The 26,593-nt window shown below is 35.6% G+C and overlaps 1 protein-coding gene across 8 annotated transcripts in view; it reads right to left on the reverse strand.

Moving 5' to 3' along the window:
- Positions 1–26,593, reverse strand: part of DMD (dystrophin) — a 1,147,932-nt gene that overhangs the window by 302,008 nt on the left and 819,331 nt on the right. For all 8 annotated transcript variants that reach the window (XM_041399749.1, XM_041399747.1, XM_041399750.1 and 5 more), the window contains one exon: positions 16,714–16,949. In XM_041399749.1, the coding sequence (XP_041255683.1) occupies positions 16,714–16,949 (236 nt within the window). The remainder of the gene's footprint in view (positions 1–16,713; positions 16,950–26,593) is intronic.

Raw genomic sequence — 26,593 nt, forward strand, 5'->3', positions numbered from 1 at the left:
TTTTTATAAAATCCTTCAGTAAAAAGTTTTAGAAAATCTTTTATGATGTTACAAAATGAAAATTTCACTCCTAATTACACTCCTAATGTGTATCTCATTTAAAGACAGAAGACAGTGGGCAGGAGTATGCTGCATTATTGTATTTTAGAACAGAAAATAAAAGGTATTTATTTTCATAGCAGGTACTGACTATATAGAGCTTGCTCATAGGACATCACCAAAAGAATAGGGACAAAAGAATCAGCAGTTTCAGTGAGGGATTAGGCAACGTCATGAACAATAGGCAAAAAACCAGATGCTACATGGACTCCTGATGTTCCAAATGCAAGAACTGTGCATTCTGTGGATGGGGCACTACAAGGGTAACATTCAGCAGAAGGCAGCCAGGCTGGTACATTCTCCCTGTTCAACCTGCCCTCATGTCACCACCAGAGATATTTTCTTGGGTTAGGCAGAAGAATGATGGTTTGACTCCGAAAAGCATTATGCTCTCAAGTGTGATAAAACCCTCTTTTAGTCCCATTTAAAACCTATTTGTTCTTGTATTTTTTACAGCTCTATAAAATACAAATTCTGTAACCTAAAATACTGAAATATCTATTGCAAATAGAGAGTTATGTGATACAAAATATTTATTAAGAGCAATGCTGTCCTCATTCAAATTTATGCCTACTCCTATGCAAGATGTTTCCTTTTTCTTTTTCTTTTTTTTTTTCTAAATTATAGGGAAATCTGTAGTGTTATAAATAAAACTTCTTTTAGTACTAAACAGGAAGAGTTTGATTTGTTACTATGTTGGCATAATATATTATTTATATTACTGATACATATTTTCTAGCTGCTGCTAGGAGGAGTCTCCAACACTTGACTTTTAGATAAATCAAGGAATTAAAAAAATAGTAAACACAATACATACTAAAGTCCTTTCCGCAACTGTATCGTATTCCAATTATTTAGTCATCACAAATTTCCACTGAAATGAGAAAGTCTGAAAATGCTGGCAAGATTGAGACAACATGAATGGTTCATCTGAGAATTCAATTGCATCTCCCTTTAGGGAGTAAAAGGGCATAAATTTCCCATGTGTGAAGAGACTGCTCCCAACTACAGCAAGGGGGAAAGGAGACCACATCCTGACTCCTTGAACCATGTTTCAGTTGCAGCCCTTCCCAGGCAGAGCAATAGAAATCTGCTCCTCACTCAGGCAGTGTGGCTTGGAACTTTACAACATAGACCAAAGCCACTGAATCAAAATCACTGATAATGCACAAGACAAACTTCAAGGACTATAGATTTCATAAAGCATGTTTAATGCTTTATGTTTCTTCATGTTTCACAGAAGAAATAAGCATGTAACAAGTAAGGAAAGGCTGAAAATAGGAAAGTTTTTTCACCTGGCTCTCACACAGACTGGCTTATAATCTATATTCTCCCTAAATAATCAATACTGAATACTTAGTAGTGTTTCTTACAAGCAAAATAGGACTTTCTTCCTGACCCACTCAAACTAAGATCTCTGTATTGGGAAGGACATGCACATCCTCTTATTAACAGACTGTTATTCCTGTTCATCACTCCTGAGCTGTGCAAAGAAGCCATTATCACCAAATTACAGTCTACAAAATGCATGGAATAAAAACTAAGGTGATTTGGAGGGAGACAAAACAACACATTATATCCACAATGTATATTGAAAGCTTTATTAAAGAAAGTTGTAGGGAACGTCACATATCTTCTTCCTCTCTGGGCTGTCACTTTATCTATTTCATATGCTCCATTACCTCTGCACAAGCCCAGGAGGTGTTTGCACGTAATAGCATTTCATTCTTGATTGAATTTACACTGAATGTTGCCTGCCTATTATGCATATATATGATTCTGCATTTTATCACCCCTAAAAACACATTGTGAAACCCATGCCATACTTTGGGAAACATCCCTTACAAGCACATCTTTAAAAAGGCTATTTTTAGCTCCCACAGATGCCGAGACACTTTATTACGTTAAAGAAATCTTTCTGCAAATGTTATTCCTGAAAGGGACATAATTATGATGCATTGTGCATGTTGTCATTTTGAAACTGTGCACCAAAGTAGCCGCTGCAAGTAGATTAATGTCAGAACAGATAACAGCCTGCGCTCTGATGGCCAAATGGTCTGGAAGTCTGAGACAACACATCTAACATTTCAGTAGCAGGAAACAAACATTCATTTTTGCTATGATCTGCCCCAATTTTGTGTCTGTGAACAAGAATTACAAATGATTTTTCCATTACTCAGTGAAATTTGCCAGGAGTTTGTATTGTGGCTAAAATATGGTCAAAACAATTAATGTTTTGAACCATGTTTTAATGTTAGGTTTGTTGTTTTTTTTTTTATAATAGAATCTACAGTGTCTAAATAATATTTAAATGGATATGAAGATGGGGTCTCTGCCCTGCCCAACTTCTTCCTTAAGAACTCATACAAAAAGTGTCCACAGTCTATGGCTTATTGACAGGTATCAATGGTAAATGAGAATAAGGCAGAAAAGATGGCAAGGATAATTAAAATCTCTGCATCTGGGTGATGTAATTTGATGTATGATTGTTACACATTATAAACCTGATTTTTCAGAGGCAGTGGGTATATAAACCAGTGAAATTTCAAGTCTGTTCTGAGGAATATACTTTCTTTCCTTTTTGTACATATTATGGTCAGCAACACACAATCTGTAAGAGTGGACAAAAATATCTGGGAACATCTCTTTAACCCCCTGCCTCCCCTTCTCCCCTCCTTTACCTGTAAAATCCTGTACACACAGTCTTGTCTTTTCCATTCACTTATTAAAATAAAAAAATTAAAGAAAAAACAAAAAGAAGAAACAAAATAAAAAAAACCCCTTCTACATTTTCATGGACAATTCCAAAGTAGTGAGTTTTCTCTGAACTGTAAATTCAAAATATTATTCTCTTCCCTCCCATAGGAGTATAAATTTCACCAGATTTCTATTATGGAGATCCTAATTTTAAGTAATGTTTTCAGATTTTTTTTTTGTGTAATTATTTTTAGGTGATTGAGTAGTTTGCATTAAACCATACTAAGTTAAGAAAGTAAAGTTTAAACATTAAGAATTACTATATAGAAAAAAATCACACTCTTAGATGTCCACATCAAACACAAATGGATTGACATACACAGATGTCTGCATTTTTAGAGATATTTAAGACTGATGGAATAATTTAATTGACAGTACTGGATATTAAAAAATATTTAAAAGCATACCAGACTATTTCATAATTGTAACAGAGTATTTTCCTGCACCATTGGTAATGTGCCAGACAGAATTGTGGATGAATCTGTTAAAAAAAAAAATCTTACATTTCTCAATTAATTTCTAATGAAAAGCAGCTTTCCACATTGATGTGGACACTTAACTTTATCTAAAAGCCTCTAAAAATGAAAGTTCTTATCAAACATAATAGAAATTGTTCTGAGAAAATATAGTCATATTAGAGTATAGTTATTTCCATCTCTCATTACCTGAACTTCAGTGCAGACCATAAAATTAGAACTAAAAACTACTTTTAACATTTAACCTCTGTGGTTCTAAGCTGTTATTTCTGATTTGTCTCAATGAACCTCTTCCCAATTTGATTTTCTTTTTCTTTCCCTCCCCGGAACACCAGACAACCAGCAGACGGGAAGAACACCAGCAGACAGAACACTGGCAGCAGGTTGCTGCCCAGGAACAGTTTGTCATGGTCAACCCTTACAGGGACTGGCATCCTCTATGCTGTGTTACCTTCCTAACAGTGCATCCCTCACAGGCAAAATTCAAATACATTTGGAAAAGAAAGGAAAAAACTACAGAGGCAGATTGAAATGAAGTCAGAATGTCTCCAAGGAGAAGCATCAGTAGCAAAGCACTAAAAAAATCATCATTTTCTGTTGAGTATTGTGAAAAAGTGCTTGTTTTCACATTATTTTTAATAATCCATTAAAATTCTTTTGAAGTACAGGGAACTGGAAATGAGTCCTGCTGTTCATTCTTTTCATTCTGAGATAGTACTAAAAAAAATAATCTGCTATTTATATGGTTTTTGTGTTGAAAATGATAATTACAGCGAAAAAGTCTTACTATGCAATGGCAGTAGAAGGTAAGAGGGTTGAAAATGATAATATAAGTGGTGATTTACCATCATTCAAAACAGGATGGAGAATAATTTATCCTATATATTGTGTAATAGCATCCCTGAAGATCAACCCTACAGCAAAGCCTAACAATGCTCATATAATCCATGTAATTCAGAAATGGGCACAATGAAACATGGAGTCAAGAGAACACATTTACTGTGAACCCTAGAGTGGAAAAGTCCCAATTTTCTCATAATAAAAACTAAATGCTTTGTATTCTATGCTAAGAGGTCTCCAAAGGCTGTCCTGTTATTTTAATTAAGATTTGTGATTTTAAGATTGGCTAATGAAAGAATTTCAAAGGAATTGGGTAATGAGCACCCAAGGAAATGAAAAGTCATGTGCACAGTTCCCTTAGATTCCACTTACAATTCTGGCTTATATATAAAGCATTCTAATTATTAGAGACATACAAAATTATTAAATTCATACAAAAATCATCATAATTAAGTAAAATAGATTAATCACACCTTGATAAGAAATATTGGGAAACAAAATTAATAAAAACATAGAAACAAAATGAACAAACATGACTGAATAGAAGTTTCAATATGAAAGATATTCCTTCATCTCAGCATATGTGGCTAGAAAGAGTCAAAGAAAGATACCTGTAAGATATCTTTCTCAGAAGGCAGGTGATGTTTGACCTAAATACTTCTGCAGTCTAGCAGGAAGAGGAGGAGATGGGGGAGGGAAATATGGTGATATTAAATTTGCATACTAATCTAGATAAAATACAAGAGCATTTCTATGTTACAAATTTTTCTCCATCCCTGAATTTTTGCACTTCACCAATACAGACCTTTATACAACTATGTCTTAGGGAAGACAAACTAAGAGTCTTACAAACTTTTCCAATTCGAGAATTACATTGGTTTTCCTACCCTTTCCTCTCCACCTACATTTAATCCATCTTTCCTGTCTTCTCGTAACCATAATTACAAGACAAGTGAGACAATTTCACCTTTTTTGCTCTGCTCAGAACAATGATCTAAATCCTGGTTGAAATTACTTGCAAATATACAAGTTTTTTTTCATCCATATGCGCCTTATCAGTACTATAATTTAAATACACAAAACACCACTAATTCTTTTCTGTGAACCCTTCTGCCTCTAAATCAATCATATCAAAAATGTCTGTTGTGGATTATATTATTGGTTTGTGTACTTCTGGAACATTTAGCACAGGAACACGGAAGTGATATTTTTGAATTCATAACATCAGGTCCAATACACATATTACAGTCACTGACGAGAAGGGCCACTTGGCTGTGCTCAGCCCAATTCAGATTCTGCTGCCTCTAAAGAACTTTCCCCTGACTCGTAAAAAAGTGCATGGGAAATCCTCTTTAGTAAATAAATACTGAATTTGCTTTTTGCTTTTTTTTTTTTTTTTTTTTTTAATTTTTGCCTCTAAATTAGTCAAGGAATACAAAATACAAATGGCTGAGGGAGTTGATTTCATCAACAGTCTCACAGCACTTTAATGCCAAGCTGTCACGGTTGTCATCTAGAGACATCAGTGTTTTTGTTTTTTATCACATGCCTCAATGACAGGTCCAGGTGGGGGGGAAGCCCCACCCAAAATCACAGAATCCCAGAATCCCAGATTCGCTAGGTTGGAAGAGACCTTCAAGATCATCAAGTCCAACCTGTTCCCTGACACCTCAACTAAACCATGGCACTGAGTGCCACATCCAATCTTTTTTTAAACACATCCAGGGATGGTGACTCCACCACCTCTCCAGGCAGACCATTCCAGTACTTTATCACCCTTTGCATGAAAATTTTTTCCCAATATCCAACCTATATTTCCCTTGGTGCATCTTGAGACTGTGACCTCTGGTTCTGCCAGCTGCTGCCTGGAAAAAGAGACCAACCCCACCTAACTGCAACCACTTTTCAGGGAGCTGTAGAGAGTGATAAGGTCACCCCTGAGTCTCCTTTTCTCCAGGCTAAACCCCCCCAGGTCCCTCAGCCATTCCTCATAGGGCTTGTGTTCCAAGCCCCTCAAATCACACTACCAGCAAAAAAGCTAATAAGTTTTTATGTGTTTTGATGCACCATCATTTCTTTGCAAAACACAACCATTCTGTCAGAGCTGAATCCCACACCTGAATGATGTTATAGGAGTGTGCCACATATACCAGTTTTCATCAGAAATATTATGCCATATGGACCACATATGAAGGAGTAGAAGGATTTATAATAACATTTTGAAATGTTATCAGTGTTGATCCCAATGCACAGCAGGAATTTAGGACACACTGATTAAATACCAGAAAGGAAAATGGTCAAACGTATGTCAAAAGGTTGGACATTTACCCTGAGATATCATCACACATCATGCCACCTTCAAAACTGTCTGTTTGAATAAAAGATTCCATGGCATATACAGTGAGACATAACTGGCAACTCACAATAGCCCAAAAACCATAATTCTTCCCACAAAGAGGAAAATGCTTAAATTCACCTTCTGCTTATTATTTCTTCATTTTAACTTCCTTGCTTTTTGGTCAAAAAACATAAGAGATATTTCTCTGAACAATAAAGAAAAATAAAACAGGGTATTTGTGTTACCTTAGAACCATTTTTTTCTAAAATATCAAAACCAGCTTCTCCTCTAATTAGAAACAACTGCTGATCCTAATTTTTTGTTTCTCACAGAAGGAAAGTGTCAAGCTGTTCTGTTAAAACATCAAAAAGAAGCCACTTTGAGTATCACAATACAGCTTTTCCCTTTACCATTGCTAATATTAGAACATTAATTTTTTGTAGTTTTGTTTTGGAGGGTAGGGTTGGGGTTTTTTAATACTAAAATCAAATCCAACTAAAACTCATAACTGTGGCCTTCAGGGGTGATAAAATAAATGGATAGAGGAAAGAGAGATAAATCAGGGAGTTTTTCAGTGTCCCAGTGGAGTAAAATCAATGCCTTTGGTCTGGATATCCAGAAGCTTATTTGTGCTAACAAATGGTGGGGACTGGCTGTTCCACATTACAGGAAAACTGCTTGCTTTGCAGGGTTGTGCCAGGAATGGCACAAATGTCCTGCTGGGGACAATCATTGAGTTGCTTCATTCCCAGTGGAATGTTCTGGCTCTGTCATGTTTTCCAGCAGAAAACTGCTCCTCCACAGGGGTGGAGATGAGTGAGACCAAATGGAGGTAGGTATCTATACCTGAGCTTGTGCATCGAGAGAAAGAAGCCATCCCAGGAAACAATTCCCCTCACCTCACTGCATGAAACCCAGGGTGATTTCCATATTTATCAATTCATCTGGAGAATCTGACAAATCCACAAGCATGAAAAAGGAAGTTGGGAACTGGCTGAAGTGACTAAATCTCACGTATGAATCTCATATTTGGCTGGAGAAAAATCCTTCCTGTAGGCAGAAAGCACCTGACCATTAGGAGTGCCACGGTGAGCAGTTAAATTGATCTTTTAGCTCAATAAGAAAAATGGTCCACAGACACAGCAGAATACAGTTCTGAGATTGATTTGTTACCTTGCTCATTGTATCAGCTGGCAACAGAGACAGATGAGAGCCTGCAGTAATGTGAAATGGCCCACACTTACTATAAAATGAGGGTTTTTTAATTAAGTACTCCTTCAGCACTTGATTACATGGAGAGCTGAATTCTCTGTTTCAATTCAGAAAAATACTTTAATGTCTTTTTCTTGAGGAAAACTGTCCTACTGCTTTTAGTAGAAGTACTTTTGTATTTTAAGCTGCATGTGCATTCAGCCATTTTCTAAGATTTCATTGCAGTTGTAACTTGAAAAATTAATATTCTATTTACACTGTAAATTTTCTGCCAGCTAATATGAATTTTTTAAATTTTATTTTTGCAGTAATGAAGGATATTGAACAAAACAAATTCTACTTCCATTTGATCTATATCAAACAAAAGAAAAAATAAACATAAAACCCTCTCCCCCACCATCCCCAACTAGTGAAAGGAAAAGCGAGTCTTGAAGTGTTAGAATCTAAGGCTTCTTCATCATGCTCATCATTAAGAAATATTAGACAAGGTAGACAAAATCACACATTTTGACCTCATCTTCTGCACACAAAATTCAATTTAGTAGACACAAAAGGAGAATATGTTGAAGAAGAGATGAGCCAAAGGGGACTCCAGGCAGCAGAAAACAGGCCATGTTCCACAAAGGTGAAGAAGGTGGGGCAAGGGAAACAAATTCCAAGCACAGTGTTCCTCTCTCCTGAATTCCCCCCATAGTGCTGCCCATTCACAAGATGCATTTCTATCCCCCACTATTTCACTGCCTTCCTAGAACCAAAGGAACTTACTGTTTATTTAGCTTAAATCTAGTGATAGCACATGGCTAATGGTGGGGCACATGAAAAAAATGTGTATAATGTTTAGGGAATAGAATTATTTTTTTTTAAGAACCGGGTGGTCCTGAATAAAAATATGCCTTTAAGCCTCTCTTACAGTGTTTTTAAATTGTTTTCCTTTCACTTGTAAGCAGCTCCACATAGCACAAAATTTAAATGTTGCATTGGAGTGAGTTAAGATGTTTGTCTCCTTACATTTGAGTAAAATACTTATTTGAGCTTAATGTGAGTGTTATAAAACAATATGTACATGTAAATCAACTGAGAACTTTCCATGAGAGCTTCTCTAAGTGTAAAAAAAATTATTATAGAATTCTACTGGGAAAAGAGAATACAGAATTCCAAGAATTGTGCTTACTGCAGTAGAGCTAAGTTACTAGAAACTACTTATTATAAAGCTTATACTGCATTTTTTAAAAGCTGGTGACATCTTTTTAAACAATCCCTTCATGAAAAAGGATGATAATGACACTGCTGGCTGTTCTGCCTCAGGAGGGAATTGCCCATCTGCTAGCAAAACCCCGAACCTATATCATTATTTGGATGTGTTTATAGAAGTATCAGAATACCCTTGGCACATTGAGAAACGAATAGGGCACATTTCAAGATCGCAGATTTTTTTAGTTTAAATTCTGGGGTCATTTTCTTTTCCACATAAAAGAACTATGTTTCAAGATCAGCTTCATTAGGGAGGTCTGCTGGGATTTGATGGTTTTATTTTCTTACAGAAGAAAACTTATTTCTTGAAGAGGAGCACCATCTCCTCACACATTAAATGAGCAAACATACAATTGTTCCCCCTAGTTTTTATTTGCATTTTATGATTCCAACTAGATTAGAACTTTATACATTGCAACATTATTTTGAAACAAGCTGCTTTTATATTTCCCACAATATCTGAATAAAACCAAAGCCACTCTTAGGTTTTCTTGTTACTACTTCTAATAATATATTTCAATATTGGTACAAAATAAAACCCCCTAAAATTTGTGTAACTGTCTTAGCAGATCCTCACAACTATTTAGAACTAAAAAAAAGGTATCTAAATTTTAACAGGACTTCTCCAGTCTTTAAAGCAAATCACAGCTGAAGTAGGAGGGTTACAAAGCAGGAAATAAAGCCATGATTTCCTTCATTTAAAGCATGTTTGCACTGACAAGGTATGGAACACAGAATCCATATTTGAGAATAGCATTTATATATAATGACAGAATAATTTTTCTTGGAAGTCACCTTTGCAGATCATCTTGCTCAGCTACTGCTCAAATGTGGCCAAACTCAGAGTCACATCAAGAGGTCACACAAGGCTCTATGCAGCTTTGTGATGAATATCTCCAAGGATGGAGAATCCTTGACGTCTCTGGACAGCTTGTTCCAATGTTTCATTATGTTCATCATGCACATTTTTCCTCATAATATTTCATCGGAATTCCTTTTGCTGCAGCATGTGTCTGTTGACTCTCATCTTTCTGCTGGGAACCTTTGAGAAGGGTCTGGCTCCATCTCTACAGACTCCCACCTCATGGCTGCAGAGAGCAAGCAGAGCCTTCTGAGCTCTGTCCAGGCTGAGCAAGCCCGGTTCAGCCCCTCCTCATTTCTCTCCTGCCCCTGACCACATTGCTAGCTCTTCACTGCACTCCCTGCATGTCTTTCCTGCACACTGGGCAGCCCAAACCGGACACACAACTCCAGATGCTTCCCACAAGTTGATTAAAGATGAAATTTAGTCACGTATCTAGTTAGGCATTTTTATGCTGGCTGGGCACACACAGAATTTATGAGGGTTTGGGGAGTTTTCACACTTTCCAGCACAGCAGGATTTTCCCATGTTCCTGTGGAAGCATAATGCTGTAAAAGCCTTTCCATACCCACGGTGCATTTGTAGAGGACCTTGTGCAGCAGGGTCTCTGAGCTGCATGTACTGGTGGAATGAAAGCACAAAATGAAAGTATGATTTGGATTTAAAAAAAGTAGATTATGTAAGATCCAGTGTTGATGGAATAGGTCATTTATACTTATAACATAGGTCAGATACAGAAAATTAAATAAAAGAATTGCTACAGAAAAAATGCAGCCCTAATGAAAAGTTGATACTTCTAATACTCAGCATATTAATGCAATCAAAACTGAGTTGCTACACTCTTATCCTTTCCATACTGAACAAGTTGTACTCATCATGGTAATTTATCTTTGTCCAGAATTGGGAAAAAAAAACCCCTCAAATTATTTCAAAACAGGCCAATAAAAACAAAAAGAGGAATGTTATCTTTAGGCACAACTGTTATATTGTTTTTTGTTTCGATGGTGATCTACAGCCTGACTGAAAACTAATTGAAAAATGATGAAAGTAACTCTTTTACTTCAATGAGTTTAGAATCAGATCCTTAGAGGTACAACTTTTATGCATGTCCTAGTAATTAACATGATAGAGAAATAAAGAAATAGCTGTTAATCACACTCCAAAAGACAGTATTTAGACAATTTTTTTTATTGTTTCAGAAAACAAATATACTCTGTAACACACAGTAATGAGCTGGCCAAGCTAGTTTAAAATATCATCTGTCTTTTTGTTCAACAAAGTATTAAAAAAAGAGTCTCCTGACACATATTCTATATCCCTTGAGGTCAAATTTTCTAACTAATAGACCTTTTTTTCTTCCCTTTCCCTTTAAAGACTCAGATTTCCAGGCCCTCTAGAGCATCCTACTGCATTTTCTAACCTTTAGAAAGGAACTGGAAGGCTGACAGATATTTTTTCATTTTCTTTTATCCTGCAAAAAAGCAAAAACCTTTCAGGACCACAAATCTTGTAATTTTAAATTCATAATAATAAATTAATATATTTAGAAATCTGTTCATTTATTAGTTTTTTTCTTCACTTCAGAAACCAAAACCAGATTTCCAGTACTTTCATAAATTGGAAGTAATTTCAGAAGTCTAACAGCTTGACAGCATAAAAGAAGAATTCCACTAGATACCCCATATTAAATACAACAACAATAACACTCTGAAGTACACATAAAATAATGATAGTGTCTCCTGAGCAGTTGCATCCTACGGTGAATTTCATAGAAGTAAGTGATGTTTTGCACACCATTTAACCCATAAAGTCATCTGTAGGGTTATGGTATCAGAGAGGATGCACAAAAATGCCAGTGAACCATCCAACATTCTGCAGAATCAGTTTCAGCTCCATCCCTGTTTTATCAGGATAGTTTATCCTGGTCCACCAGTGACACAAGGAACGTCTGTAGTTGTGTATTCATATGGAAAAAGAAGATCCTATAATATTTGAAAACAACTCTCAAAGCATCATGACAGCACAGAGTGAAGGATGGGGCAAACATGCTCTTGAAGTTTCATTCAGAAAGTGTGAACCTAAATTCCCAGCTTACTGGCACGACACTTGGATTCTGGACTAGCAAAATTTTCACTTTAAGCACATCCCAGGAACTGGAAATGCTCAGATCCAAGTGTAAAATCTTCTCTTATGGTATTTTACAGTACATTATCTGAGGATGCATGCATCTTTTAATGCATTTGTCACTAAACTGAAACTTCTGTAGACCTTAAAGTACACTAGCCAAAAGGGTGAGGACTCCCTCTTACCTATAGCTCAAACTTCTGGCATAAGCTACATGGAGAGAAAAAAAGCCTCAGTCTGTAACTACAAATTCTCATTCAACACAGGCACATCTAGAGTACACTGATTCATGCCCAGTAATGCAGAACTGCAATTTTAAATTTGGAACTTACAGTTGCTTCTGTAATAACAGGATATAAGTCTAGAAAACTATATTTTTATTTCCAAAAAAACAGATGTTGGAACACAGTTTGGACAGAAAACTTCTCATTCTTCTGATCTATGTCAATATTAATTGTAAGGCTGCACATGAAAATGCACATTTAAGTTGTATACTATAAAACATGATATGCAACCATGGGAAAGGATAGATAAAAAATACTCAGACCAGAGGAATGTAAATTAAGCCCACTCTTTTTTTCTGCAGTTTATAAACAAATATTTTTCCTTAACTGTTATTTTACTACCCATCATCTGGAAAAGATTCTCAACTATAGAAAAATAAATCACAATTAGAAGTGAAAACATTTCCTCATTCTAGTTTTGTTTACTTCTCCAACTGACAGATGATCAAACCCACCTTTTTTTGAATAGTGACAAATTAATTAGACAAAAATAAATTTTCTACTTCTTTTTTGGATGACTACTCTTGGATGACACAAATCATCCATCCTGAATTTATCTTTTCCTCTTCTTTGCTTAAAAGTCTCAGTAACTAGGTTGGTCTCATTCTACATAATACTTTTTTTTTTCAGATTAGTCCCCTCTACTGCACCCAAAAGTGAAGATTCAACATATTCAATTCTTAGAATCAACGAATAAAAGCAGGCATAGAAAATTGTAGTCCCATTCATATAATACTTATTATAATAGCTTTTACTAATTAAATTCTATGTTCATCCAGTGATCCAATTAAATAAAAAACTACATATGCTACAAAAAATTTGGATGGACACCATACCTTGGCAAAATCCATGGACAGAATTCAAAATTTAAGGAGGTTATAGTACCTGATCTCTTTGAACAGCATTGTTAAATAACTTCAAGGTTTGCACAGCCTCCATGATTCACCACTTTCAGTAGAAATTTATTCATGCTGCAAACCTTTCTCAAAATATGATGCCAAAGCAGAGCTTCTGAGTAAAGTCTTGTTGGCATCTTAAGTAAGGTTTCCATTTTTCTAAAATGTAGCAAAATGGAGTTTATTGTCGTGTTCATCACAATTTTCTCTTTTACGAAGAATGTCCACCTGACCTTCAGATATAAAGCATGGTGATTGTTTTGAAGTAAGGACAGTGAACTGAAGCAACTGGGTAAACCATAGTTTGTCATGTCCCTCACCTCCCTATATCATGGCACATAATACAGCCATGAACTTTCCCATGAACTTTATTTGCATTATTTCTTGTCTAAAGAAACAACACACGTCTCTCATCAGCCTGCCAAGGCATCTTCAAGTAGGTGAGAAAAATATAATAATTTTCCTTTAATGAAAACACAGATGATACTAATGCTAGTATTAAATATCTTTACTACACACTTTTCAGTATCTTTTCATTTAATTATACAGAGTTTAACAAGATAGACACAATCATAGATGACTAAAATATGTAATGCATTTGCTTGAAGTATATCACTCATTTGACTGAAAGATTAACTATAGATATTTGGAAGGGTAGTCATTATGCTACTCTTAGTATACTACTTTTAGTATATATTATGTGCATCACTTAGAAGAATTTAATTTGTATTTTTTCTTTCATTAAGGGGAAGCTGCCACTAAAATAAGCCTCTTTTAAAAATAGTGGTCTTTTTTGAATTTTTTTTTCTCCTACAATTAACCCATGTATGTGCTAGTCACACAAGAGTGCCAATTCATTGAGATCAGCTCCAAGCAAAGTTCAAGTGAGGGCTAATGATGTCTTAAACTTTTATTGAGGAAAAATATGGCAAAGTTAGTGGCTGTGATCCTTTATACAATCAGATTGAAGTGAACTTAACCAAAATGCCCTTGGAGATGGAGCTTCAACAACATTACATGCTGCTGTGAAAGAAAGGACAACCTAAGGTCACTCATTTTTACGTAGGTGATTTGGAAAACAGCCTGTTACATACACTGGTAGGATCTGGGATTTCTTTGCTTTTAAAATGTTTGCTCTGACATTGCAATTTACTATTAGAAATGTCGCTCTCTGCTTTGAATGAAATATGAAATAGAAACTAAACCCAAAACCAGTAAGAGTTTGGTAACACAACAGGATGAGCTGTTTGAAGCATTCTAAATTCGGGGGGAGCAGCTAGAGATGTTTTATAATGAAACAGCTTTCTTTAAGCATTTATCTCTGTAATGATGCATTTTTATAAGGGAAGTATTTGGCTGTGTTAAGATGGTATTTTACACCTAAAGTCTAAGAACTGACTTTAAAAAAATCAGGTCAATCTACAAGGATGGAACTTCCATTAAATCTTACTGAGGTACCTGCAAAGATTCAATAAACTCCAAATAAACCATGATGCAGTGTGGTGACTTTCAATGACTTTTAAATTAGAACCACAGGAAAAATATCCCTATAATCCTCTATGGAATGTACAGATCAGGGGAGGTAAGCACTACTTTCAGATTTCCAACTTAGATCATATCTGGCGTGACTTTTCGCATTAGTCAAGTACCCACACATCCAACTTCATCAGCTCACAGACTGCTGCAGACACTCCACACATTAGAAAGCAGGGTAGGGTTTTGGTTTTTTTTTTTTTTTTTTTTTGGTTTTTTTTTTGAGAAACATAAAAATTCTTTGTCAGTTTTGAAAATTGTCTGTCCTAATCTCACCTAATAATTCAGTGATAGATTTACAAGAAGAATTAAATATTTCAAGGCATTCATTTCCACATATTAAATGATATTAAGATGATCATTAGAGAAGAGGGAGACAGCTAACAGAACTGCAGTCTATATATAGACATTGGTTCTTCCATTTCATCAGAGAATATATTAAATGTCACATTCTGTTGCACAGCCAATTAGAGAGGTAAGCATGACAAAAAAGAGTTTTCCTGCTGGTTTTGTTACCAGCACAGCATGGTATCAAAAAAAGAGACAGGGCTACCCAGCCAGGAACAGACTGCAGCAGTGTTAAAATATTTTAGCCTTGAACTAAGCTAAAATGCAAATACAAAGCAGTTAATTTTAAAACATATATAATATTAACTGAAATTCTGGGGAGTTAATAATTTGATCTCATATTTAAGTAAAACACATTTACAGAAGGAAGCAAACTATGGATTTTGCCTGCCAGAATAATATGCTAAAGTGAGGTATAAGTAAGTAATGCTGAACCAAGTATTTGACAATATAAAATTTTAAAATATGAATTATTCTGAAACACACTAAAAGATAACATGTAAATAAGTCTTCTTTGGCCATCAACCTTTCCAAATCACATAACAACTATTTTAACCTAATGCCCTGTGCAGATGGCACTGGAATTATCACTTATATCCATTCAGTTTTAAGGATATTCTAATTAATAAAGCAGTATGTAATTCTACTTAGCAAATATAAGCATCATTAATCAAGGTGAAACTAACATTCTCATCATATAGAAGGTAAAGCCAGTCAAATTTCTCAAAAATAGTTTAAAGCAGCGGGAGAAAAGGAAGTATAAGAAAACAAGCAAAATTAATCCCATGAGACATCAGCATATTTTCTTTAAAATGCCTCAGTGCAGAGTCTCAGTAAATTGTATACATTTTTTCTCCGTCTATCTCTAGTTTAAGCAAAGAGAAGAATGTCAATATCTTCCTTACAATAAATCAGATTTTTTTTTATGAGGAGGAAGATGATGAGAAAAAACAACAGAATCTTGTAATTGGGAGTCCTAAACTCAGTTTAGAACTGAACTGAATGGAAATTTAGCACTGAAAAGTTTTGCGCAGGCAAGGCAAATCTTTTATATTGAACAATGCTAAATCTAGAAGGCAGGTAATTACTCTGGAGTTGTATAATACAAAATTACTTTTATTGCTACTGAGTAGCTAAAATTCAGCCTTTTTTTCTCCTAAAACATGAATTTCCATATTTTTCTGTGTTTTCAAAGTTAAGTGATGCAGTGATGCAGTTTTGCTGACAAAACAATTGCATTAATGAGCTGCTCCTTTTGTTGAGACAACTGAGGAGCCTTTGATTAACCGAGAGCAGCAGCATGTAAGGCTCTCATAAAGTTATTAAGGAGGAATATAAGAAAAGGTGTGAAACAGGGTCGTCTTCTTCCTGGCAACCTGGAGCTTACTATGCAATTCCTTCATTCTCATGAAGTTTATATTTCAACCATTGGCTTGCATACTCTTACAGCACAAGCAATAGAAACATAGAGAGATCTGCTTCAAATACTAGAGAAAATAGTAAATATTTTTCTTTCCTCCTCAGTTAATTATCTAAACATTTCATCCAACCATTGTGTTCATGGGATAAAGCAGCTGAAGTGACAACTACATGTATTGCAGCCTATCATCTCTCCTGTGTTCCTTGTTGAAAGGATTTAATACAGAACAAAGATCATGAGGCTTTCAACTTGAAAAATCAGTGTTTCTCATACCTTTTGTTTGATGATCATGTCGTTGATGTCATCAAGATCACCTACTTTCACTCTCTGAGATTTTATCTCTCGATCCAGTCGAGAAAGCCAGTCAGTGAGTTCTGCCCATGCCTTATTGAAGTCAGCCAAGGCTGGAACCTCCAAAAGCACAGAAGATGGCATTTCTGGTTTGAAGGTGGTGGTTTCCTTGGTTACCCTGGTTTGTGTATCCACAGCAACAGTTTCACCAGGAGTTACTGAAAAAAAGAAAAAAAAAAAAGCTTAAGTTACTGAATAAATTAACTATGATAGACGTTTATTTCAGTATTTCAGAATTTATGCCATAGAAAGGATAAGATAGAAATAAGCTTAATTCCAATATTATCTCTGCTGAAAATATGAAAATCAAAACTAAAAGAAAATATGAATTTATTTTTTCCACAATATTTCTGTTATAGTATCATCTTAACATCCAGCACTCTCAGCATATTCAAATTCCATCCTTAGAAGACCAGCTGACCTAGTAACAGTACCAAAATTCACAGTGTAATTAGAACCCTTTGCTAAAGGTGGTTGAAGCATGAGTAATTTTCCAAAAATCTAGTAGTGGTCAAATCTCTCTATGCCAGAAGACAGATTGAAAAAAGTAGGTTGGACTATGCAACACATCATAGCATGACCATGTATTCAGAAACAAGTTTCATTCACTGTGTCCAAGCCACTCTGTAGCTGTGAAATCGTCTGACCAAAAATCTTTTCCCTTACTGTTATCACCAAGTGCTTCCCATAGGCTCTGTGGCCAATATGGAAGTTTATACAACAAGAAATTCAACCTTGACTAGTTGTTTATTTTTCCACCTCATAACTTCAAAATATTATGTGCTATTGTTTGGATATTTGTGGATTTCTTTTTCCTTTCTTTTGGGGAAAAACAGACACACCTTCTAAGTGTCTTTTCCTGATCTATGAGCCATGGGTTTAAAATAATGTATAAATTATTCACTGTTTGGAATGAGGAAGTACCCAACACTGAAGCACCACTTCTGTCTCTGCAGCAAAAATGATGAGGTGCCACAGACACACACCATTGGACAGAGAAGTATGGAATATAAAATCATTCTGAAGTTCAAGACTGGTCTTTTCTCCTTGAATTTTGCTGTTTACAAAGAGATGGCTATGAACTGTTGGGCTATTTTTGACCTTCAGTTAATGATACAAAAGCAATTCCTCAAGCATGATATTACTGCAGATGATGTTACACTAAATTATATTTTTTTCTCATTTTTTAAAAAGATCAATCAAAGAATAAAAACTGAAACAGAGAAAACAGAAGAACACATCACTGCTTCACTGAGGTTCCACAGTATTTGAAAAGAAACTAAATACCTACACTTTAGAATCTCTATCAGAATCAGCTTTTGAAGCAGCAGTAACTAAACCAGGAAGGCTGAAATAAAAGCTCTTGGGAGTGTGTTCTACATTATCTAGCACTGAACCACCAATTAGTAATTTTTAAAGGACTGAAATAGGGTTTTTTGCATTTTTCCTAGCCCTCTTACAGAGTAGAGAAAATCAGTTTCCTGCCCTCTTCCTGTGAGATATCTTGTCTTCGACAAAAGCAAACCAAAACACCAAAACAGTGTAACTCCATGCACATTAAGTTTTTTGTTTTGGTTTGTTTTTTTCTTGCTATTACTTTTGAAAATCTAATGGTTTTTCATTGACATTCATGCCTTTGCAACAAAGTCTGTTTGAAACATGAAAACCCAGGCAGCAGGTTCAACAATTTTTCCATAAAGCCAAGGCCTCATATTTCCTCTGTGGCTTCAGAGATTCTCAGACAACAGGAAAACAGTTGCCTAATTTGGCATTCATGTAGGTTAAACAGAAGTTGTCTAATTTCAGAGGAAATTTTTCTCCTCATCAGTATTCAGGTAATCTTAAAAACAATTTTCTAAACTGGGACAACCATCAGTAATCTTAGACATCTCTTTGCATCTCACATATTTTGACCTGAGTACACAATCATGAATTCACAATTTAATATCTATTTATTTATTTTTCCCCCAGTGGCAGCCATTTCAGAAAAGGGTGTTTCTAATCTTCTAATGTTTATGGGTTCACTGATCTGGATTTTGGCTTATGGGGTTTAGGTTTTTTAATCCATTGGGCTGGTTTTTGTGTGGCTTTGTTTGATCATTTTTGGGTTTTTTTTCCTTGATGAAGTTCCTTGCATCAAGAAATTTCAAACATTACAAAAAAGATTATAAGGTATTAGCAGAAGTGCAACAGTCCAGCATAGTATCTTCTCTAAAAACTTCAAGATCTACCACTACCTACCATCATCTTCTAAGGATGGCAATAATCTGTCCAGTTTGACTGACCATTAGAATATTTGAGTTATCAAATTATTTATAAAAATTACCTTTAGAAAGTGTTTGCATAGTGATTCATTTCTGACACTTCTCTCCCCTCAGAACAAAAATGCCACTTAGAACAGTATCTATCCCTTATTTCTCTTTGTTTATGCTTGCATAGATATGACACAGTTCATTTAACAGAACTGTATAAATGAGCGAATAAAAATAATAGACAAATCTACATCAACATAATCAACACAATACGTAGCAAAAGATTTCATTCTGAAAAAAATTATACAGAACTGCACTGACAATTTCTGTGACTCAAAGGGGCAGTTTATTGCTTTTGGTTTTGGTGGGATCTTTTTATTTTTGGTTTGTTTTTGGATTTTTCTCGGGACAATTAATTTAAAAATGCAAGACTTGAATTTTTTTTTTTTAAATATCTGAATAATAAGTTCCATCCTAATGAGTCATGTCATAAAAAATAAAGGCCTTCATCTTTCAATTTATTTAAAGGTGATAATGGTTCATTTCTGAGATATGATAAGCATGAAAACCAAAAGGAAAATTAAAATTTAAGACATGAAATCACACAAATATGAAGTTTTTAAGGTGATTTCTCATTAGCACGTTCTGCTCATTAATAAAAAAGGAAACAACACAGAACAATAATAGAAGAAAAATAAAACACAGAATAATAGGTGTGATTTTCAACTTGTTCTTGAACTTTGAAATACGCTGGTGAAATTGAGAGTATGTTGGTATTTTTTCACTTAAAATTATTCTCTAATGTTAAACTTGAATAGTTAGAATAATTGGAATGTGACATGAAATTGAAATTCAAATATTGAATGCAAACCCAAGTAAAACAGAATGAAGCCAATTGCAAGGAAAGAATGTTCTCCCCTTTTACTTTGCTTATTTCAGTGTTGTGTTTCAAGAGAGGGTCAAACTGACAAGTTAAAACAAATAAAACTCCTTATTTAGGTACTGGACTGGAACAGAACAGACAGGAAGATTGACAATACTTTCAAAAGCTTCAAAGCCCTTCAAACACCCTTTTTCAAGCCACAGTCTAAGCAGAACTGCCTCAGCTCCCAGGAATGTTCCTAACCATCCTTCTGAATGCTTTTAGTGCTGGTTAAGTTGTAACTACATAAGATAACTGCATCTACTGGGTCAAAGCCTTTTGACAAAGAAGAAATAACACAGAAACTGGGTGTACATTTTAATTCAATTTACAAGTCTAGGCTGGATTTTTCATTCCATTGAGAGCAGCACCAGTTAAAGCAGACTCCAGCCTTAAATCTTTCATGCAATGAAGAGCAGTAAAACACACACCCTAAACTTCCTTCTTGTTTTAGTCAAGGAAACTCAGCTGCATTTTACTCACTCTGAGCAAGCAGAGAAAGAACACCTGTACTTTGTGCTACACACTCAGACCACATCACTCAGTGAATTTGCTATTTTAACACAGGCAACACTGACCTCTTTAGCGGCAGAACAAGCGAGGATTCCCTCTGTGGGCAAACAAGCAGTTCCCTGGGTGCCACATTGCACACCAGGCAGGTCTGGCTTATTCATGGGAAATCTCCGTGTTGTTTTACCAGCACTTTATCCTTGTGAGCTTGACTTGGAACAACTAAACTCCACAAGACCACACAGGTGAAATTCTGTCAGCTACTAAAATGTATTTTGAATTTTTTATCTTTTTTTCCCCCCTTACGCTGCGGCATTGCAACCAATTTTCTACAGTTAGAGCATCCACAACTGTATCCTTAAAATCCAAGCAGATTTCTTGGACAGAGATCGGGAAAGAAAGTTCTGAGACTGATTTATTTAGACTTGTTCCTGTGATAAATGAATCACTCATCATCTCTGTCTGTCCTTCAACGTTAAGGGAATAAAGTTAAGAGTATGTTAAGTTCTCCCATTCAGAACAGCCCCTCCCTGCAAGGTGCTCACTGCCAGTAACACTTTTTGCAGAGGAGCTACAGCTACATGCCAGGTGTTCCAGGTCATACAGGAGATCAATCTGAAAGGAAAATAATATGGCCAACAGAGCTCTGATTAAATATTATGAATAATATTAATTTATTACCTCAAAAAAGAAGCCCACCAACTTTGAAGTTTGAAAGCAAGGAATGTTTTGGGGGTTTTTTTTTGTTGTTTTTTTTTGTTTGTTTGTTTGTTCGTTGTGGGGTGTTTTTTTTGTTTGTTTGGTTTTTTTTCCTAGTGGTTTGAACTCAAAATAAAAGTCTTTATGTTGATCAAAAATTATTGCCGACAAAATTCCACCCACAGCTCTATATGCGGAAAATATGCATCCTTAGAGCATTGTATCTCAAAGTTAACATTTTATTAACATTTTAATCAGCTTTTAAAGACAAAAATCATGTTTCAAAGTGAGTCTTTTCTATTTTAATACAACACCAATGTTTGATTTTCTTAGCCTTTAATATGTAGTAAAAAACAATTCCTAGAAAAAAAGACTTAGTAACTGCATCAGGTATATTTCATACATAGCAATTTTTATAGACTATAAATGGGTAAAAGTTTTATATCTCATTTCATGAACACTTAGGGAATATTCATATTATGTGTTTCTGTGATCAGTTTAAAATACAAGTGCCTAGACTACCTTTTAATTCCAGAAGTTCTTTATGACTCTTAACAAGTCATTATGGATTATATATAATTTTAATTATTAAAGGTAAAAGAAAAGAAGCTGATCGTTTATGGGATTATTAATTAAATTTTAGATCTAAAATAGTCTGTGCAGTGGGATGAAGGGGTTGAAACTAAAGAATACTTAGAGGTTCAAAAGAAAGTAAAAAGTCAAGATTAAAATGCTTAGGAGAAAAGGAAAATATTTACAAGTGAATATGTACTGCTATATTTGAAAAATAACTACAAAAGTTATGGTTTCTAAAATGTAACTGTTATTATTACTAGATTTTTAAACAGCATCAGAACTTTAAATTTTGTAGGAAGATAAGTGTCAGCTTTCTCAGACTTTTCTTTCTTTGTCATAGCATAGATCTGGTAGAATTTTCTTGCCATCCTTCTTTTTATATCTGGGAGTGTGACTAAGCCATTTGTTGTACAATGCATTTTTCCAAATTCCTCCAAACACTACGGCAAGATGTTTTGATATCTCTTTCACTCACTTTGATATCTCTTTCACTCAACTCAAGAGGTTGTAGAGACAACCTCTTCTATCACAAACACTGAATACAACAGGAATAAGAACACAGAAAATAGGTGGAGTCTACCAAACACTAAGAATTTTAGTGATATAAAGCACATGAGTTGTCTTTTGTGCATCATAATGTAAATAAAACTTTAGAGTGAGGTTAAATTAGTGCATGTAGCAAAAAGTTCACATTGTGACCTGATGCTGGAAAGAGCTTCTGCAAATACTTTCTGTGTATGCAAGATACATAGAAGTGGAATGTTAACAGCTCCCTTGGTCATAAGAGGTACTTCAAGGTAATTTCCATGTACAGAAGTTAGAGTTTTAAAAAATTGCTCTTTGTAGAAGAGAATGCGGTTGGGGAATACTTCAGCAAACCAGGAACATATAAAGAAATCCATGGGCTCTGATGGGATGCGCCTGTGGAGTGCTGGGAGATCTGGCAGCAATCAATACAAGGATTCTTTTTACAAACTTTGATGGATCACAGCAGAAGGAAGTCTCTGAAGACTGGAGGAAAACAAATGTCACTTTTCTCTTCAGAAACGATAATATGGAGGACCCAGAGAATGACGGCTTCACCTCAAACCCTGGGAAAGTGATGGCGCTGTCGGCATCACGGGCTGCACTAGGAGGATCATTGCCAACAGGCGGACAGAGCTGATCCTTCCCGTCTGCTCAACACCTGGAAAACTGTATCCAGTTCTTGGATCCCTAGCACAAGACAGCTATAGAGCTACTGAAGAGAGACCAGTGAATGGCCACAATGATGATTAAGGGACCGAGACCTCTCTTATATGAGGAAAAGCTTGAGAGAGCAGGAATTGTTCAGCCTAGAAAAAGAAGACTCGGGGGAGACCTCATGATCACGTACCAATATCTGAAGGGAGGGTGCACAGAAGGTGGAGCACTGGTGGCAGTGCCCACCAGTGAAAATGGGCACAACTGAAACACAGGAGGTTCCCCCTGAATATCAGGAAATGCTCTTTGAGTGAGTCCTGCAATGGGTTGAACCAGAGAGTCTGCAGTATGTCCACTCATGGAAATACTCAAAAGCTACAGAAACATCTTCCTGGGTAGCCTCCTCTAGGTTATCCTGCTTGAGTAGGGGGTTAGACTAGATTACCTCCAGAGGTCCCTTCCAGTCAGTCTTTCTGTGGTCCTGTACAGCTATGTTCCCAAACACTCTCTAAAAACCAAACTGGAAATAGTGTAATAACTGAGAATTCTTTGGGAAGGAAGCAACTAAGAAGATAATACATAGAAATAATCCTGGCACAGTCTACATAAAGAATTCAATTGACTGCTCTACATGTGATGGAAATAACTTTAAATCTGCAGCATTTGCTTCTAATTAGACTATGACTCAACCAGGGACAAGTAGGACAAAACCAACTGAAGATTGTAATATATATCTGTAAACAGAGGTAGCATTAATCTGCTTGGACCTATTGTTCCACTCAAACCTTTCTGAAAGATAAACTGCTCTAAAGTTCAGTCTCCTTTTAGTAATATAGCATTGTCATGGCATTCTCCAAGAACCTTTCCTTAGGCAAAGTTCAGCATGATTGATGGGGCCACTAAAAATTGAAAAGCAAAAGGCTATTATATGAATGGATCCCTTTTAGTGAGTGTGAGAATTAAGCAGACAGAAATGAAAGAAAGGTAGCCCAAGAACCTTTCATACACTTTTAAAAAAAGCAGTATTATTTATACCACTACACAAGGCATTTGTCTTTTTCCAAAGGATGAGTCTTCTCCAGTGAGCAGTTGCTACCAAAGAGTTTCATGAAAATGAATGTTTTGTACTACAGAAGTTGTGGTGCTGTAAAATCAAATTCTGTCACATACTTGCCTTATAAAGAATGTTGTGACAACATCTGTCAGATATGATGTAAGCACCTCTCAGTATTCCTTTTGTCAGTACAAGTAACAAGTTCCTTGATTTAGTATGCACCCTTCAATGGGATGACAACCTATATGACAACAATTTACATTTCCAGTGTACTGCTATTGACATGTAACTGATTTTTCACAGCTGATTCTTTGATATAAGGAAAAAAAAAACCATACTGCCAGCAGCTCCAACTTTTACAGTCTCATAAAAATCACCTCTTCTAATTTTTGTAAGATTATTTATTGATTTAACTGGCATAAATTGCTATTTTATCCAAGGGGAACTCTGAAAAAAGGGTGTAAAGAATTGTACACAGATACAAAACAACAAGAAGCCAGTTGAATTCTAGGTACCTTGTAGTTAAAAAAAATAAACAGCATAACAGATTCAAAGAAGCTGTAAAATAATCGGAGTGCAGTTATTAGCTAATTTAACAAAATTACAGAATTCATGCAAAAATGTCCAAGTCTACCCTTATTCTTCAAGTGGAAAATTTTACAGGATAAAAAGCAGCTGTTCAAAGGAAACGTCATCACTGTCAGTTTGTTTGACGAAGGAATTACTGAAATCACTACAAGCATCTTCTGTTTTTTCATCATAATTGTAAAAATATCTTGCCAGGCACTTCTTTGTGAAACCTCTGTCAAGTTTTCTCATATTATGCTTACTTTCCAGGTCAAAATAACCTCTATTTTACTTTCACCCTATGAAGAATTGTTTTTGGGAAATTAAGTGTGGTCTGCCCATCAATCTACTGTTAAAAAAACATCAGCAATGCACATCTCTTCTTGCCTATTTCCACCACTGCACGTCCCCTGCTGCTCCAAACTGACACAAAGACAGCAGTCTGATATTTCAGTGATAGACTGCATATGTATCAGACTAAAGAATTTTACAGCTGGAATATAAGAGGTTTTCATTTGACATCTTTTCCTCATTTAAGCCTTTTATGGTTCAAGGAGCAAGTCCTTCTGTCATCATCTCATGTCCTCTGACAAGGACAGGAACCCTAGAAGCAATTATGAGCTTTGCTCCTCATTCCCTGTAGCCTCCACTCTGCTCACACTCCTTGGCTGGCTGTTTCTCTCTAGAGCAGACCCACCTCTAAGGTAGTCCCAGTCACAACAGAAATGTGAGGAAGGCTGTCAAAGACTCAGGTAGAGCATGACCAGGATGTCCCTGAGCACTGCTCCCTTCACAAGGAAAAGATGGCTTGCTTTGCTCTTTTAAAGAGACAAGTCAACAAAGAACAGACAGGTCAAGAGGATTGTGTGCAGAATGACCAGTTCCTTTCTACTATTCTAGCAAATGAAGGAGATTTTCACACAATGTAATTGTCAATAGGCCTAATTACGATACAAAAAGAGACAGAATAGAGAGATTACTGCAATTTGCAGGCTGATGGTATCTGGATACTCAAATATCACAGTAATTTGAGTTATTGTAACAAAAGTAAGTGTGGGGGCGGGGAGAGAGAGAGGGAGAGAGAAAGTAGGTTTAAAACACTATTAAAAAAGTGATTTAAAGATGGAAAGCTAGGAACTTAGGCAGAAAAACTGAAAAAGGGCATAAACTACCATTTTGTTATGGATACCCTTTTGCTAGGAACTCTACTCCCTTTTCCCATATCTTCCAGAATGAAATAGTCTAAATTTTTGATTCTATCTGTGTTTTAAAAAATTATAGTTTCCAGATATTTTAAAAATCACCAACACTGGATTCTGTTACCAAATTTATTGGAGCCATATGAAAAAGTACAAACATAACTGTAACTGTGCTCTCACCTGATCTAGGTTATCAATAATAGTCTGAAGAATTCTACAGTATGCTATAATTTACATTTCATGGGACTTAACCAAAGAAATCTGGCATATCCTGCTGCTACTAACTATTGATCATGACATTAAATGAAAGAAAACAAGCCACAAAGCTTGCTCCTCAGAAGAAAATACCAGATTGTATTAAAAAAATTGAATAGGTGAATGTGGTCATTTGAAAGACTAATGATAGCATTAATCTTATTTACATCATAAATTTTGACAGCTGTGCTTCAACAACTTGTTACAAAATAGAAAAATTAGACCTTGGCTCCATATTGTCTTTAATAACAGCAAAGCAGCCAACTCCTGTCTTGACTTTCTGATTTATGTTTCATCATAGGTATCAGTACAATAAAAATTCTTTGTAACCCAGAGTGAGTTATATTTAATCAGCTGAGCCCTGAAGAAAACAAGTAGAATTTCACATTCCTTTTGTAAACTGCACTGTCACACCTGCTTATTGCAGATCTTTCAAAAGGAAACCTACTGCCAGATCCCTGAAACAGGACATTAAATATAAAGGTGTAACCTTTGGTTTTGTTCAAATTGGGCATTTGTGGCTTAAGTATATTATGCATATATTTTTCGCCTGTCAGAAAAACCAGAAGCAAATCCTCAAGTCAAG

Source organism: Onychostruthus taczanowskii, unplaced genomic scaffold, assembly GCF_017590055.1.
Source record: "Onychostruthus taczanowskii isolate IOZ18803 unplaced genomic scaffold, ASM1759005v1 scaffold17, whole genome shotgun sequence".
Lineage (NCBI taxonomy): Eukaryota > Metazoa > Chordata > Aves > Passeriformes > Passeridae > Onychostruthus > Onychostruthus taczanowskii.